Genomic DNA, 16517 nt, shown 5'->3' on the forward strand with positions numbered 1-16517 from the left:
ATTTTTTTAAAAAAGAGAAAGATACCCATTTGTTTTCATTTGTCTTGAAATTAACACAACTGGCAATCAAAAATTCACATCTGGCTGCCTGGTTGAACTCATATTCCAGGCAGTTCAGCTTCAGAAGGGGGAGACCGAGATAAGATACTGAAAGAGATAAGAGATCGCTGAAAGAAACATGAAATTGACAGCGAAGCCTTCCCAACTCACAAGAGAAGTTCTGCCTTTTGGGGAAAATTGCTTCAGAAAAAACATCTATCGCTTCGGTAGAATAGGCATCCTTTCTTGATTTTATGTGCTTCTGCTTTTGATTTTATATAGTTCTGCTCTGGCACTTGATGTTTTCAGATTCTTTCTGGCATTTCTGGCTCATGTGTGAAGTTCTCCGAATGTGCTATCATTGTTTAACTAACTGAAGCCCACTTCTCTGCGCGACAGATTTTCAGAGAGTATCTCATGTACTACTGATTGCGGTGCACACAAATGGTGTGACTTTTATTTTAGAAAACTTTCATTTTACTTCTCGACTCTAAGTGGCCAATGCAGCTGACAGTGAAAACCTGAAGTACATCAATAGTTAAAAATATTTGAGCTGTGTATGTTATTAAGTGGAATGTGCACACAGCGGGTCTGCATTTTACCCAGTTAACTTGCACGTTACTAAATTATACAATAAATAATACATTGAAACCAATAGGGGGAAAGCTGATGGAAAAAGACAAACAAAAAGAAAACAATATTCTTAAACACAGATCCCTATCTGCACACCCCTAAGTATGCATTCATCTTGTATCTGAATCAGCCATCCATTTACTTTAGCAGCAAGTATTTATTTTTATCATACCACTAAAAATGGCTCCTGTGCTCTGCAGTGGGCCGAATCGGGCCCTTGGGGTCAAAATCAGCCCCCCGGGGACAGCAGGAATGGTGCTGAAGTGGTGCGATGGGCCCTGGAGTTCTCCTGCACTCCACAGCAGGCTGATTTTAGGCCCAAAATGGGCCCAATTCAGCCTCAAACAGGCCGAAATCTGTCCACTGCGATGCACAGGAGCACTCCAGGGCCCATCACACTGCCCTGGTATGCTCAAGGCTGCCGCCATGCAGCACCTTCCTGCCATGGTGGCTGCTGTAGGGCCTTGTGCTGGGCCTCACAGCTGCCTTCGGAAGCCCTGAGGAGATGGGAAGGCAAACCGTGTTGCCGAGGGCTCCATTCTTATCCCCACATACTGCGCCTGCGCAGGGATAAAAAGTGAGTTGTCAGCAACACAGTTTGTCTTTTATTTCAGGATGAAATTTTTTTAAAGAAAAGAAACAAAATCATCATCATCATCATCATCATCAACAACAACCTTTAAATGCAAAGTCTGAACAAAATTCAAAGAAAATAAGAGAGGGAAGAGCTTTTCTTTCCACTGATTTGCAAATCAGGTTATTATGAGCCCTCAACAAATAGAGACAGAATGAATGGAGTGAGAAAACATTAGGTTGCACCAAAAACCACAGAATTTTTTAGACCCAAAAGGATGCATCCTGTAACATTACCTTGGCTTGGAGTCTGCCACCTAAAGTGGACCTGGCGTGATAGATGACAATGAGAACATCTCCTTGGACTGTTATGCCCAGTGGGATTACTGCTTTGCCATCTTCAATTTTAAAATCCCTAAGAGGGGAAGAAAGCAGGCATCAAGTAAGCATTCAACAGGGTCTATAAATAACACGGCCATCCATTGCATTTGGCTTTCTCCAACTCCTCCACCGTGCCAATTTGGAAAACCCAGTGCCTGTCTTCTGATTTAATGCATTTTGCAAATAAAAATTAAAAAATGCATCCTAAAAAAATCATAGTAAGCAACAATCTAATTCAGAGGTTTAGGATCGTGGCAAACATCAACATTTGTCTGTACAGCAGTTGTAGTTTAGTAGTCAGCAGGACAGACTCCACCTTAATGATACAAAGGAGTTCCAGAAGTTCCTATACACTAAAATCAAGGTCTAGATCCAAAAAGGCCCAAGACTGGCCACGCCCAAAAGGATTCTTGTCTATTTCCAATTGTTCTGCAAAGTCCCAACAGTTTAAAAATGAGCTGGCCACATTGTTCCTCGGGCAAGCAGCTGCTTCACTGGATGAACGGAATGGCTTTTGGAGAGGCAGATTGTGTGTGCAGAGCTGACTTGTGTACTAACATGATGGACAAGCATGATTTAGAATGAACATGCAGCATGTGGCTAGGTGTGTGTGCGCACAAGCCCAAAGCCCCAGGGTCCCCACGGTGTACCAAACCTAGAAGCCGGAGTGGTATGTGATCCAACTTCTAGAACTCTGTAGTAATGTTTAGTTTCCGATTCTGAGAATCAGATGGGTACACTGGAGAGATCTGCACCAGAAGATCTGGGTTCAAGTCTCCATTAGTCTGTAAAGCTCACAGGGCTGATGGCCATCTCAACCCAACCTAGTTTACAACATTGTTGGAGATGGAAGGTGTGTAATGCTGAGCCCCTTGATGAAAGAGCAGGATACAGTAAAACAGATGCAATCTTTTCTCTGAGACTCGTTTCTGTGCTCTTAATACTGAAACCCAAGACTGTAGTATCCCACATGAAGACAGCTTTCCTACGGCAGAGAGAGGTTCTCTGGACCAGTACACACGGCTTGCTTTTCTATCACATGACAACTCAAAGCTAGTTGCATTATTCAGGTCTGTATGAGAAGCTTAGACACTATAGTATAAGCTTTGTTACCTGGAACTTAAGTACCCAGAGCGCTCAGTTAACTGGCATCACCCAGAGGGCAAGCTCCTCCTTCTCAGTTGCCACCCCCCCCCCCCGCCCCCGCAAAAAGTAGAGAGGGAAACAAGGGGTTCTGCCATCTTGGACTTGATATTCACCAACAGGGAAGAACTGGTGGGCACCTGGTTAGCAGTGACCATGTAATTTTGGAATTTACAGTCTTGGGGAAGGGAAAAGTTGTACGTAGTCAGACATATAGGTTGGACTTCAGGAAAGCAAATTTTAACAAACTGAAAGCTATGCTGGGTAGAATCACATGGTCAGAAATATTTAAAGAGAAGGGAGTTCAAGAGGGATGGGAGTTTCTTAAAAGTGAAATATTGAAAGCACAATCACAAACGATTCCTATGAGAAGGAAAAATGGGAGGAGCTTAAAGAAGCCATGGTGGCTTCTTAAACAGCTTTCTAATGAACTGAGAAATAAAAAAGACTCATTTAGGATATGGAGGGAGGGCCTTATAACCAAGGATGAATATAAACAAATAACAATGCTTGTGGGGAGAGTGTTAGAAAAGCTAAAGCTCAGTATGAGCTTAGGCTAGCAAGAGATGCTCAAAAGAACAAAAAAGGGTTCTTTGCTTATGTTCCAAGTAAGAAAAAAAGCAAGGACGTGGTAGGTCCATTGCAGGGACAGGGAAGTGAAATTGTAACAGGTGATGAAGAGAGGGCAGAACGGCTTCATTCCTACTTTTCCTCAGTTGTCTCCTGCAAGGGAGATGGTGCTCAACATGGCAGTAACAGAACACATGATGGGGGAAAGAAGTTACAGCCTAGGATCAGCCTAGAGGTAGTACATAAACACCTAGTTTCTTTAAACAGAACTAAGGGCCAGATGAATTACACCCAAGGGTACTAAAAGAACTCGCAGATGTAATTTCTGAACCTCTGTCCATTATTTTTGAGAATTCTGGGAAATCAGGCGAAGTGCCAGAAGACTGGAGGTGGGCAAAAGTTGTCCCCACCTTCAAGAAGGGGGGAAAAGGAGGATCCAGGTAACTGCCAACCTGTCAGCTTGACATCTATACCTGGAAAAGTCTTAGAACAAATCATCAAACAGTCAGTCCTTGAGCATTAGAAAGGAAGGCTGTAATTACTAAGAGCCAGCATGGGTTTCTCAAGAACAAGTCATGTCAGACTAACCTTATCTCTTTTTTTGAGAAAGTTACTACCTTGCTAGATCAGGGGAAAGCTGTAGATATAGTCTCGATTTCAGTAAGGCTTTTGATAAGGTTCCACATAATATCCTTGTCAACAAGTTGGTAAAATGTGGTTTGGATCGTATTACTATTAGGTGGATCTGTAACTGGTTGACAGATCGCACCCAAAGAGTGCTAGTTAATGGATCCGCATCCTCTTGGAGAAGAGTGACAAGTGGAGTTCCTCAGGGATCAGTCCTGGGGCCTGTTCTGTTCAACATTTTGATTTGGATGAAGGAATAGAGGGAATGCTTATTAAATTTGCAGGTGATACTGAATTGTGGGGGGGGGGTAGCAAATACGGTTGAAGACAAAATAAGGATACAGGATGATCTTGACAGGCTCGAAAACTGGGCAAAAAGAAATAAAATGAATTTCAACAGAGAAAAATGCAAAGTTCTGCTTTTAGGAAGGAAAAATCAAATATGTAATTGTAGAATGGGGGAGACTTGTTTTGACAGTAGTATGTGCACAAAGGACCTAGGGGTCTTAGTACACTGATCATGAGTCAACAGTGTGATATGGTAGCTAAAAAGGCAAATGCGGTTTTGGGCTTTATCGACAGAAGCATAGTGTCCAGATCACAAGAAGTGATGGTATCGCTCTGCTCTGCTCTGGTTAGAACTCACCCTAGAGTACTGTGTTCAGTTTTGGGCACCACAATTTAAGAAGGATATAGACAAGCTGGAACATGTCTAGAGGAGGGCAATGAAGATGGGGAGGGGTCTGGAAGTCCTATGAGGAAAGGTTGAAGGAACTTGGAATGTTTAGCCTGGAGAGGAGACAACTGAGAGGTGATATGATAACCATCTTCAAGTACTTGAAGGGCTGCAATATAGAGGATGGTATGGAGATGTTTTCCACTACCCCAGAAGGTCAGCCCAGAACCAATGGCTTGAAATTAATTCAAAAGATTTTTCAGCTAAACATTAGGAAGAACTTCCTGACAGTTAGAGCGGTCCCTCAGTGGAACAGGCTTCCTTGGGAGGTGGTGGACTCTCCTTCTTTGGAGGTTTTTAAGCAGAGGCTAGATGACCATCTGACAGCAATGCTGATCCTGTGAACTTGGGCAGATCATGAGAGGGAGAACAGGAAGGGTTACATCAGTGCTTAGTTCTCGTGGCCCTTCCTACATGCCCGAGGTAAGAGTGATTGCCAACTTGGGGCCAGGTAACAATTTTCCACAGGCCAGTTTGTCTAGGCATCCTGGAGGTGTTTTGCCATCTTCTGGGCATGGAGCAGGGGTGCCTGGGGCAGTCGTGGGGGGGGGGAGTAGTTGTGTATTTCCTGCATTGTGCAGGGGGTTGGACTAGATGACCCTAGAGGTACCTTCCAGCCCTATGATTCTACCCTGCATCTTTGGACACACGTTTGTTCACTCCCCTCCCACCTGAACAGCTAGCCAGTTGGATGTCTTCAGCTGCTGCTGGGCTTCTGAGAGCTGACTCTGCCCGCTGACATCACCCCCATGTGCCTCAAAACCCCCACAGGTTTGGTCCCTGGATTCCTTTGGGTACAGGCCAAGTCAGAGCAATAAGCTTGAGTATCTGGCACATCTGATTAACCGGCAACCCCCATTCCCCATAAATGCCAGATAAGAATGATTTTACTCTACAAAGAAAATGGAGACCATCATGGACAGAGCACAGCTGACAGAGACTCATACAGCGAACGCCTGATCGTCAGATGCGTGGAGCACAAAAAGGAACGCAAAATCTTATCTTTGGAGCAGTTTCATTATTGCAGTGTTTACTGCATGTATTACTGCCTTGTTTCCTAATTCTGTAATCCATTTTTTTGCTTGCTCTATGTATCGATACTGTTTTTATAGCATTGTCTTCCAATTCTGCAATCTGCCTTGAGTTTCAACAAGAAAGGGAAACTATAAATGAAATAACATAAAGCCACAATGAATGAATTGGCTCCTAGTCTTCCAGGCGCTCACGGCACTTTTAAGGTTAATGCTGCCGGCAAGAGGATTTCAAATTGTGATCCACACAGAACGTCTCCACTTACTTCATTTTGTCATATTCTTGTGAGGTAGTGGCTACTCGTTCGTCCCCAACGTAGACCTCACAGAAAGGCCTGCAGCCATTGCGCTGCTTGCTGAAAAGAGGAACTGGCGTCATGACGACTGATTTGATGAGAATTGGTTTGCTGTGAGGGATGATGGGCTCTTCCGCCATCATGTCGCACATGTATTCTATATACCTGTGGGAAAGATACAAGTAATGCAGCAAGCAAAGACAGCCTCGAGCTGAAGAATATTGACCAGCCAGATGCACTAGCTGTGACTCAACTGCACAAACCACGGGAAGTCTTACAGTTTTTTGCAAATAAGTTTACAGGAGTTATTAAGTCCTCTCTCTCTCTAGCCTTTTTACTATCCACATCCACCTATATTAGACACTGGTGACATGGTGTTTTACATATTTTTGGCATCTGATAAAAAAATCAACTTTCTGTTCCAATTTACAATAGCTTCTCAGGAGAAGATCTTTACTCACCACTAGCAAGTGATTATGTTCAAGAATGTCTCACTGACATTCATTTCTAAGTTAAGCTTGTACTACAAAACTAGTCATTTCATCATTCCTGCGTGGATATTCAAAATGTGGCGAGGATCAGAGCAGCGGGCTCACATCCCGCTAGTATTCCTGCTTGCCATTCACATGTTCGGCTTCCCACTTTCACAAAGCAAGGAAAGGCTCCAGTTGCACAGTCACTGAATACTGAAAACGGGGTAGGAGGCTGAGGAAAGCGTAATATTAATCCCCCACCCCACATGGAACTTTAATAGGACCACACACTGACACTGTGCAGTGCTCCGATGTTGAGCTTGTGATGTGAGACATCGTTCTACAAAGTACATTTTACAAAAAGAACCACCTCTCTTCAAGCAACACCTGTTTCCGCACATCTCACACCTTTTATGCGATGGCCAAATGCCCGGCGGACAGCGTTTCATGCTGAACATATAAACAGCAGCCTCAGCAGTAGTGAAGAGACGGCAGAAGCACAGAAAAGAACAGACCACGACCGCCGATGCTGCTCTTCCATCCTACAAATACGTAAGAAATCTAAAGATTAGACAGAATCCAGAAAAGTTACTAGATGTATATGCTAGCTTTCATTGGAGAAGCATCATGCAGTGTTTATTTAAAATGCCATTAAGACTACAATCTACAGATCGGAAATGAACCATCAGCATTCACAATTTCACTACAGCATCCATGACTATAATAAAAATGTTTTCATGTATGATGTGGAGAAAGGCCTGCGCACCCAAAAAGTCACCCAAATATTTTAATTATTGGGACCCAGCTGCAGACTAACAGCTGGCAGAAGGGTGGGGGCTGAAGAAAGGGGCCCTCAAGCTCCCAGCGCAGAGCACTCGAGCTCTTGGTTATGCTAACCAAAGCTGGAGGATGGCTCACTGCTGCCAGGTCACACCCCAAGGGAAGGGACGGGAAGGAGATTCACTCAGAGCCACTGGAGGCAGCCAGTGGGACCCCGTTTGCTTTTAGCGCTCCTGGTGAGTGAGGGGAAGGGCCGGCACTGCCAGGCAGAGACCCGGAATGACTGCAGAGTTTTTACAACCTCCCAGGGGCCAGCCAGAAGGAACAGGGAAGGGGCTTGCAAGCCTTTACGTATGGAATTCAAGATCAGGCACTTGCAGATCCCACAGCTTCAGCATGTCCTTTGTATGAAAGGTGCTGCAACCTTTATAACTGCCCTTTCTGCAACTTCTCCAGTAAAACCTTTTTTTTTTTAATTAACACGGAACGAACAGAAGCACCAAGCAGTATTGCAAAGGCTTCAAGCAGCCATGAATTCATACTAAAATATTACGATGCTGACCGTTTTGTTTGTTAATTCCTTTCTCAGCACAGAACTTGCCTTCCCACGGTCATTGCACACCAAGTTAATATTTACTGGGCCAGCCATCACGTTGCCAAGTTTACTGCCAGTTCAGATCCTGTTAGAATATGAGCAAGTGAGACTTCTTGCCCCAGCTTGCAACATGTACACTGAATCTCATGGGCCTTTCTGTGGCCCATTCATCGTTCTGGAGCAATCCCTCTGCACTTCAGCCTGCTTTAGCTGCCATTATTTTCAGGAATCTGGTGTTACATACAATCCTGCCTACTTCCCCTTAGGCTTCAGGTCACTTATGAATCAGCTGAACAGTGTAGGTCCCATAGTGATTGATTGGGGCTGCCGCTGCTGATTTCCCTCCCCTCGGAAAAGTGTTCATTTTCCAGTCTTCTGCTTCTTGTTCTTCAACCAGTTAGCAGCCAATAAGATTATCTGCTTTACTAGAGAGGAGTGCCTCTGTCTGAGTCCCTTGCCTCCCTCCCCACCGCTGCAGCCCAAAATGCGACTGAAAATGCTGCGTTTCAGGCTGCAGCAGGAAAAGGGTGGCAACGGACACACTCCATTGTGGCAACTGCTCATCTGCAGAACTATCCCAGTGGATCCAACCCTTTGACTGCAAAATTTACTTTGGAACACTGCATGAGGGATACTGTCAAAAGAGCCTTGGACATCCACAGGTATAACATCACCTCTACCCATATGTTTGTGGAAACTCACAAAAGATTTGTGAGGCCAGACTTCTTTTCACAAGATGCTGACCCCTCCACTGTTGTCTCACAACAAAGGCTCTTGCATCTCCTTAGTGAGTTAACCATTTGAAAGACTGTCCTTGGATGTTTTGGACACGGAGAGCAAAAGCCAAATTTATATTCCACTTGTTGCTGTTTTCTGGGGGGTTTTAAGAAGAAAGCCTGGCAGAAAAGACAGTGTGAGATCAAACACTCCGTAGCCTCCTTCCAGTCTTGTCTCACGCTCTTAAAAATTCCAAGTCTGTATCTCCATACATCAAGCGCCATGATACAGATTTTATCTCAGCCCTTCATGGAGGATTTTTGGTGTCACTTTTTGGGGGGGGGGGGGGCTTAGTAAGTACCACAAACTTTACTGCGTCTACACGGAGCAGTTCAGATCCAAATACTACTTACAAGGCAATGCACAATGCAAACATTCTTCGGATCTTGCTTCAGCCATATGTGCATGTTCTTACAAATGCTGTAAAGGTTTTGAAGGTTTGGTGCACGTCTTGCCGGCCAGCCACATTCAGAAACCTGTTTCAGGGACATAAAACCAGGGTGGGAGAGATTAAGTGTCCCTAATTACACAGCACAATGTACACATTAGCAGATGCGTTAAGCATATTCATAACCTGCAATGCAGTCCCTTCCAAACATCCTACAGAATAACCAATTAATCCTCTGCAAATAAAGCTGGTTACTAGAACATCTCTCCATGCCCTGATTCTAAATGAACTCGGAACATGTAAAAAAGACAGCCATGACAGTTAATAGAGCTCTTTTTATACCACTCCTCCTCAAAGGAACTCAAAGTGATACATATTGCAGGGGACAGAGTTTTGCAACTAGGCTGCCAGCACAGAAAAGGCACTACTCCTGGTTGCCACCCAGGTACCTCTGGGGGCCTCAACTAGTAGCCCTTCAGATAACTAAGTCCTAAACTAGCACCTAGAATTACACCTGGAACCAAACTGGCAACAAATGAAAGTCCTGAAGTGCTAATGAGATACTTTGTTTATTCCAGCTAGTTGCTTGACTGAAGTTCTCACATAACATTCAAAAGCAGTCTGGGCCAAACATGAGTTTGCTGCCACATAACTTACAAAAGTGCCCTTATGGTTCCCATGTTGACCTTTGTGATCTGTAGTATATATGCACAAAGAGCACCACTGGACAAAGGATGGGGAATACAGCACCCAAAACTGCAAGATCCCATACAACAAATTAAACCGGGCATGTATTGGCTACCATGAATCTAATGGACAATATCAAGGATGAAGACCAGTTTGGTAAAGCCCAAGAAAGATTAGAAAAGATCAAAGTATGACTTGGAACACACAAAATCAAAGATAAAAGCTCCTCTTTTGACACCAAACTGCCAAACAGAAAACATCAGACAATATGAGCAAACCTACTATATTTTGAAATCTTAGTCACTCTTTATTATACTTTCACAGCGCAATAAAAATGCAGCAGATTTACAACTTACTGCCAAAAAACACGGCAAAAGTGAAAAAGCCATGGTGAAGTAACACCGGCATACACACCCTGTTGTGAAATCTTGAAGGTCTATACGTTCTCGGAGACAGATTGTAAACAGCATAGCGCCCCGGGTGTTTCGAGTCCAAGAACAGCCGCACATCTTCTATGTTATTTTTTATAGCAGATTCAACACCCTCTGCGGGAAAGGACATCACTGGGGGGGGGGGCGGGGGGGGGGAGAGAAAAATGTCAACACTCAATTCCTAATCTTCATTAAGAACAGGTAAGTGTACAGCTTAAATAAAAGGTGATTTTTTCATACCAGCAATTCGGGAAGTGATGTATGATATATCCAGATCTCCCTTTGCGTAACTAAAAGTTAAAAGACAGGAAAAAAATTGTTAAATGTATAGTGTTTGTGCTTATTCAAATGCAAAACACTGAAAGAGAAGACTGAATCTGGGAAGGATCTTTGGATCTAATAATCTCTTGCCCTTGAAACAGTAATACCTACTAAAGCACCACAACCATTTTAATTGTGCAAGATAATTGGAACGGTAGGGTAGGTTAGTACGTTGGTTATAAGGTTCTGATTTTCTATGCCTCCTGAGCAGAGTGTGGTGGATACAGAACACGCAAAAGCTGAATGTTTTGCTCATTAAAGATGACATCAAATTTCAGATAAAGGCTGGAGGAGGACTGCAAAAAGTAGTTTGCGAGCTTAGGAGTCAAGTAACTCAGCTGGCTACCCTGACCTGGATAGCCCAGGTGAGCCTGATCTGGTCAGATCCCAGAAGCAATGGAGGGTCGGCCTTGGTTAGTAATTGGATGGGAGACCTCCAAGGAAGACCCGAGTGGCAGAGGCAGGCAACGGCACACCACCTCCGTTAGTCTCTTGCCATACAAACCCCGCTAGGGGTCGCCTTAAGTCAGCTGTGACTTGACGGCACTCTCCACCACCAATTCAGCTAGCTACTGATGCTGCAGTACTAAGCTTTAAGCCACAGAAACTGGAGAGGCTATCTGGACTTAGCCAAGTGTGGGTAGGAGCATGGTACTCTTGTCCCATTGCATGCTAAAACCTCAGTGCAGTTACACAACAGTAAAGGGCTGGGTCACGGTTTCCCATCATCCCAGGTCGATGGTTAAAAGCCAGAAGGATGTTTTGTAAAGAATTATTGTTGGCACCATGATCTTCCACCGGATCTGCTGCCCCGGTTACACCACTTGCAGAGCCCCTCTGAGCTTAGGGGTCTTGAAATATTGTGCTGGTGCCGCCGAGCCAACAGGTACAGGCATACCAGTACTGGGGTCAGATTCTAGTGCCAGCATGAGGTGACCAAACTCCTTCCCATCCACCAGTGCCAGGATCTCCCCAGGCTGCCCAGATCACCTAGGATACAACCGCTGCATACGCGGCTGTATAAACTTAGCCGCCCCCATCAGAATTATGCAAAACAAGCCAACAGGCATCCTCTTTCTTGTTCTGGGGACCTATTCTGCAGTTTTTAATTTGCCGTATCTAGTTCTGCTCTTGGAATTCCTATGGTGAGGCAAGGCACTATACAAACCGCTACTGCTGCTACCCTACTTGGCAATTTCTCTAGCACCTGGGATTTCACCAGGCATTACTCACATGCTTTCAAGTCTATGCCCGCAACATAAAGGGCTAGACAACGCTTGCTTTTCAAACAAAAAAGTTCAATTCGGGGGGGGGGGGGGAATTCCTAGCCTCCCACAAAATTATAACGCACCCAGCCCTGGTTATTATTTCAGAAGGGCATGATTGGAAAGTCCAATCAGACTTACGTCATTTCACAAAACAGTAAGCATTACACATTTGGAAAGATCTGTATAGAAAAAAGTTGGTTATTGTTCATTCTCTCTCTCTCTCTCTCTCTCACACACACACACACACACACAACTTCCTAAAAATGAACTCTAAAAATGAACTCCATTAAATAGCAGGGAGCAATGGAAATTTCAGGAAGCAGAAGTCTACAAGATACTAGTTAGTACAGTACAAAGAGTGTATCAGTCTCTGACTGTTACTGGTGAACAGAAACAAGGAATGAGTCACACGGAAACAGGTTAACCAGGGTCAGCATCACAGATGCCACAGCCAGGACTCGGACTCCATAACTGACATGGAAAGGCGAGATTACTCCCGCTTTTAAAGATGCACTGCAGAGGCAGGAAACGGGAAAATACGGAACGTGATTCATTGCTTTCCTGTTTTCCTCCTCCCAATCTCAATCCTGGAAGAGGAATTCACAAGAAAGATTCCTGGCCTTCAGGCAACGCCCCCCTCCCACCCCCGGCCGAATGTCTAGATATGGAAATGAACTGAAAGTAATTTTAAAGCATATGAAAACATACTATGTCTCCCCTGCATTCAGTAGATAATGGTTTTCTTCCTTTTCCCCCAAGGAAAACCATAACCTGCCACATAATCAGTTAAATGTTAAACCTGACCTACACTTTTAGCAAAATGACAGCATACAGCCTTTCTAAATGGTACTAGTTCTGATTGTGGGATAAGGAGTTAATTGTGGCATGCAAACATTTTGCAAAGAGTTCAAGTCAAGCCCTTTGCCTGGTATGCATAGATCAGCTGCATGGCTACAAGGCAGGGAAACAGAACATGGGACAACAGCAACTCATGGTATCATTCCTCAGAAGGGTTGTGGCTTTCTATGAATGACAAAGTCTAATACAGATTTAAGTTCAGGATGGAGGAAAAAAGAGATGGCAAACATCTGAGGCAGCAGAATGGACACGCATTACTCAGACTGGGCGGAATGTCACATTCTGGGATGCTCTCTTGTCATAAGAAAGTGCAAGCAGAAAACAAGCACAGCAATCAAAAAGGAGGCGGAGCATTTTCTCCCGCTACGCTAATTTTCTATGTGCACGAAGTCTCTGTCTGTGAATTAAAATCCAAAGCTGCAATCTGCTAACATGCATCAGCAATGGAGCACTGCCGCCTCGTTCTCCCACATGTGTCAAACAGGCCGAAGAGGCCAATCCTGGTCTTCCCTGACAACTTCTCTTTGCCCCCAAAGACAGAAGGGATGAACGTCTGCGGCAGCTCAAAAGTGGAGCTGGCTACCAAAGCCAGCAAAATTTTAAGGAAATCCAGTCTTAATGTTTAAGATTTAAGCATATTGTGTAGCCACTGAAAAACTATTTCTCAGAAATCGTGTCTAATATTCAGGGCTTTTTTTCTGGGAAAAAAGGTGGTGCAACTCAGTGGGTTGCCCTCGGAGAAAATGGTCACATGGCTGGTGGCCCCGCCCCCCGATCTCCAGACAGAGGGGAGTTGCGATTGCCCTCGGTGCTGCTCGGCGGCGCGGAGGGCAATCTAAACTCCTCTCTGTCTGGAGATCAGAGGGGCGGGGCCACCAGCCATGTGACCATTTTCAAGAGGTTCCGGAACTCCGTTCCACCGCGTTCCAGCTGAAAAAAAGCCCTGCAAATATTTCTCCTCCCCTCCCTAAACTCGTTTTTCAATATTTGCTGATAAAACTCTCAAGTTTTCCCAACAGAGATAGAATGCAGACATGTGAACCAATTCTGATGATCAAGTTTACCTTGGCCTGAGCTCTCTCTTTCTAAACTAGTTTGGTCATCTCTATCATCCCACCAAGTGGTAAGAAGAATTTTAATTCCATAACAGTCACGATGATGTGGTAAAGTTGTCCAAATGGACTGTCTTGAACTAGCAAGTTATCAGATGCATACTAGCAGCTTGCACAGAAGAACACTGACTTGGGAGTAAATTAAACATCACATGAAATCTGGACACTGCCATAGTTTGAATGAACTGCTTGATGCAGCACAGGAAGCTGCCAGTGCAACCCAAGATGAACCTGCCTTGACAATACTATACAGGCACAGCCTCCAGTTGTGCAGCTTTCTGTAGCTCTAACTTCAACAAGTGACTTGCACCATGAAGGTCCATTACAGTTAGATTCCTGAAGGAGAAGTCTTTTAATAGGAGAAGAGCTGGCCTGGCCAGGTCTGAATTGTGGCCAGACCAGCATTATTCCCTCCCTACATAAGACTGAGGAACAACACTTACCAAGCCAGCTGTTTTTGACCTGACCCAACTTAAATTGAGCACTATGTAGAAGCTAGATGTGGCCCTTGAATCAATATCTGGCCATCCCTAGACCATGCAACAAACAGTAGGCAGATGGTACTATGACCAGGACTCCAGACACCAGGGTACTAGTCTAGAATTCTGGAGGAGGCCAAGATACTGAGGGTCAAAACACACGAGACGGATGGGCGAGTGTCAGATCATGCAAGGATCTCTGGGAATTGTAGTTGAATCGCAACTGGAGGGACTTTCACTCTCGCACACACTCACTCTTTCAAAAATCCTCCAGGAGCTCAGGATGGGGTTGGAGGAGGTTGGGAACAATGTAACAAGAGGCAAGAAAAAAGCTGAGGCATTGTGTGAGTGAGAGAGAAGCCCAGTCCCTCCCATTCATCTTCTCCTACCAGGGTCCTGTTACATTCCTCCCCCTGCCCTGTCTCTGAGCTCCTGAAGGAAAACTAGCTGATTGGATTGCTGAAAGAAAGAATCTCTCCAGTGGAGCAGCTGTTCTTTGCAAGAAAATCCACTTTGTCTGGTTTTCCTCCAGTTGCTTGGAGAGGGGGAGGGTTAGACTACCACTCCCAGGGATGCTTGTGGGACCAATCAAGTGCTCTTCATGTGTAATTCGTCTTGTGTGTTTCCACTCTGAGCCTGTAGGTGGGTTTTGCTTGAAGAAGAAAGGACCCTCAGCTTTTTTTTTTGCTTTTTAAGAGATTAAGGTAGTTCTTGGCAAGAGGATGGGACATTACAGCTTGTGAGCTAGGGAGCTGAAAATTGAATGATGGATTGTGAACAACACTCTGTGTGGAGGAGCGCCGGTTTACATTAGCATGTTATTAAGTAGTAAATACAGCAGAAAATAAGTGATTACAGTTTTAAAATGCTAAGCAACTAGTACATTAGTGTGCAGCACATTTGACTTTTGTCCAAATACATGCTATTTGAAAAACAATTACATTGAAAGAGATCTTCAAGGTCAACAAATGATCCATTTTCCCAACAGTTTGCTCCTTAAGGAGGGGGAGTGAGAGGAGATGCCAAAATTTTAGTTATAAAAGATTAACATTAACTAGAAAACAGAAGCTCTGAAATTATACAATCATGAAGGCAAGCATATTAATGTTCTTACTCAAGCGCAATATAATATAGCCAACTACGGGGCAATTATACTGACATTAGGTCTAAAATCCATGGGTAACAAGTCACTCCTCATCTGTAACTTGGAAGTCAAATAACATTAGTAAGTAAGGTCAAAGCAAGCTTGCTAACATGCAACAAACAAAACATAGACTAATATTTAAGCATATTTACCTTGGGCTGCTAAAGAAGGCAAGTATGTAACGAACGATGTAAGATGAAGGGGGAAAAAGAGGGGCAACGAAATGAGCATAATGTGCAAAATCAAGATGCAAAACACTCCAAGACAAAAAAAAATGCACAACTCCCCCTCCCCCATAAGAACCAACCACAACACACAACTTGACAGCACATCTTGACAATAAATGTTTTAGGCCATACCGGGTTAGGCAAAATAATACCATGAATGATAACAGGTACTTAAAACAATTGTAGGCACAGCAATTGTGCCTGCTATATAAATAAAATGAAGCAGTAACTCCAAGCATTAACCGATTCTTCCTGTAATGTGCAGAGCAAGCAGCTTCAAGAGTAACAGCTACACAGAAAACTTATCAAGAGGCAGAGGATGAGTGTATTTTAGCTTAATTAACACAAGTGGCATAAACGCAGATGCCACGCTGAGGCTAGATATGCTGCACTCGTGTGATCCATGCCAATTCCAGAGAAAAACTGTCACGCTTCAGTCTTAAAACAGACATTTACTTGGAAGTGCCGTCACTTTCAGTACAACTTGTTTCCAGTTACAGCAAGCTAGCTGAAACTGGACGTACTTACAACGTTTTGGAAGACCAATTTGGAAACTGCCATCACAGGGATTTCAGCGTGCCTCAACCTGCACCTTCTGTTACTTCTGAATCACATAGGACACTATTCTGAAGAGCTATTTTTGATGACCCCCCCTGCCCCCGCCCTCGCCCCCGGCCAGGGCTTTTTGGAATTAAGCTTTCCCCTTGAACAGCAAGCCCCTATATAACAGAATACAGAGTTTCTGAAGCTTCCCTGAGCTGCCGTTAGAGAAGCACAAGTCCAAAGGTCCCTGGTCATGTGGAAACTAGCCACGCAGTTCTTTGGGTCCAGGTCACAGTGGAGGTCACTGACGATATTTGGGCTAAAAGTTACTAGGGAAGACGTGACGTTCGGTTGCTCATGCAAATGAACTGGGAGTAATAAAAAGGCCGCAAATGTAAACTGGCA

The 16517-nt window shown here is 44.3% G+C and overlaps 1 protein-coding gene across 2 annotated transcripts in view; it reads right to left on the reverse strand.

Annotated features, from left to right (window-relative positions):
* The window catches only part of GAK (cyclin G associated kinase), a 105946-nt gene that overhangs the window by 30606 nt on the left and 58823 nt on the right, over nt 1–16517 (reverse strand). For both annotated transcript variants that reach the window (XM_054986526.1, XM_054986524.1), the window contains exons 12-17: nt 10401–10450; nt 10144–10292; nt 9008–9130; nt 6911–7044; nt 6000–6194; nt 1543–1660 (exon numbers count right to left, since the gene is read on the reverse strand). In XM_054986526.1, the coding sequence (XP_054842501.1) occupies nt 1543–1660; nt 6000–6194; nt 6911–7044; nt 9008–9130; nt 10144–10292; nt 10401–10450 (769 nt within the window). The remainder of the gene's footprint in view (nt 1–1542; nt 1661–5999; nt 6195–6910; nt 7045–9007; nt 9131–10143; nt 10293–10400; nt 10451–16517) is intronic.

This window comes from Eublepharis macularius, chromosome 8 (assembly GCF_028583425.1).
Source record: "Eublepharis macularius isolate TG4126 chromosome 8, MPM_Emac_v1.0, whole genome shotgun sequence".
Taxonomy (NCBI): domain Eukaryota; kingdom Metazoa; phylum Chordata; class Lepidosauria; order Squamata; family Eublepharidae; genus Eublepharis; species Eublepharis macularius.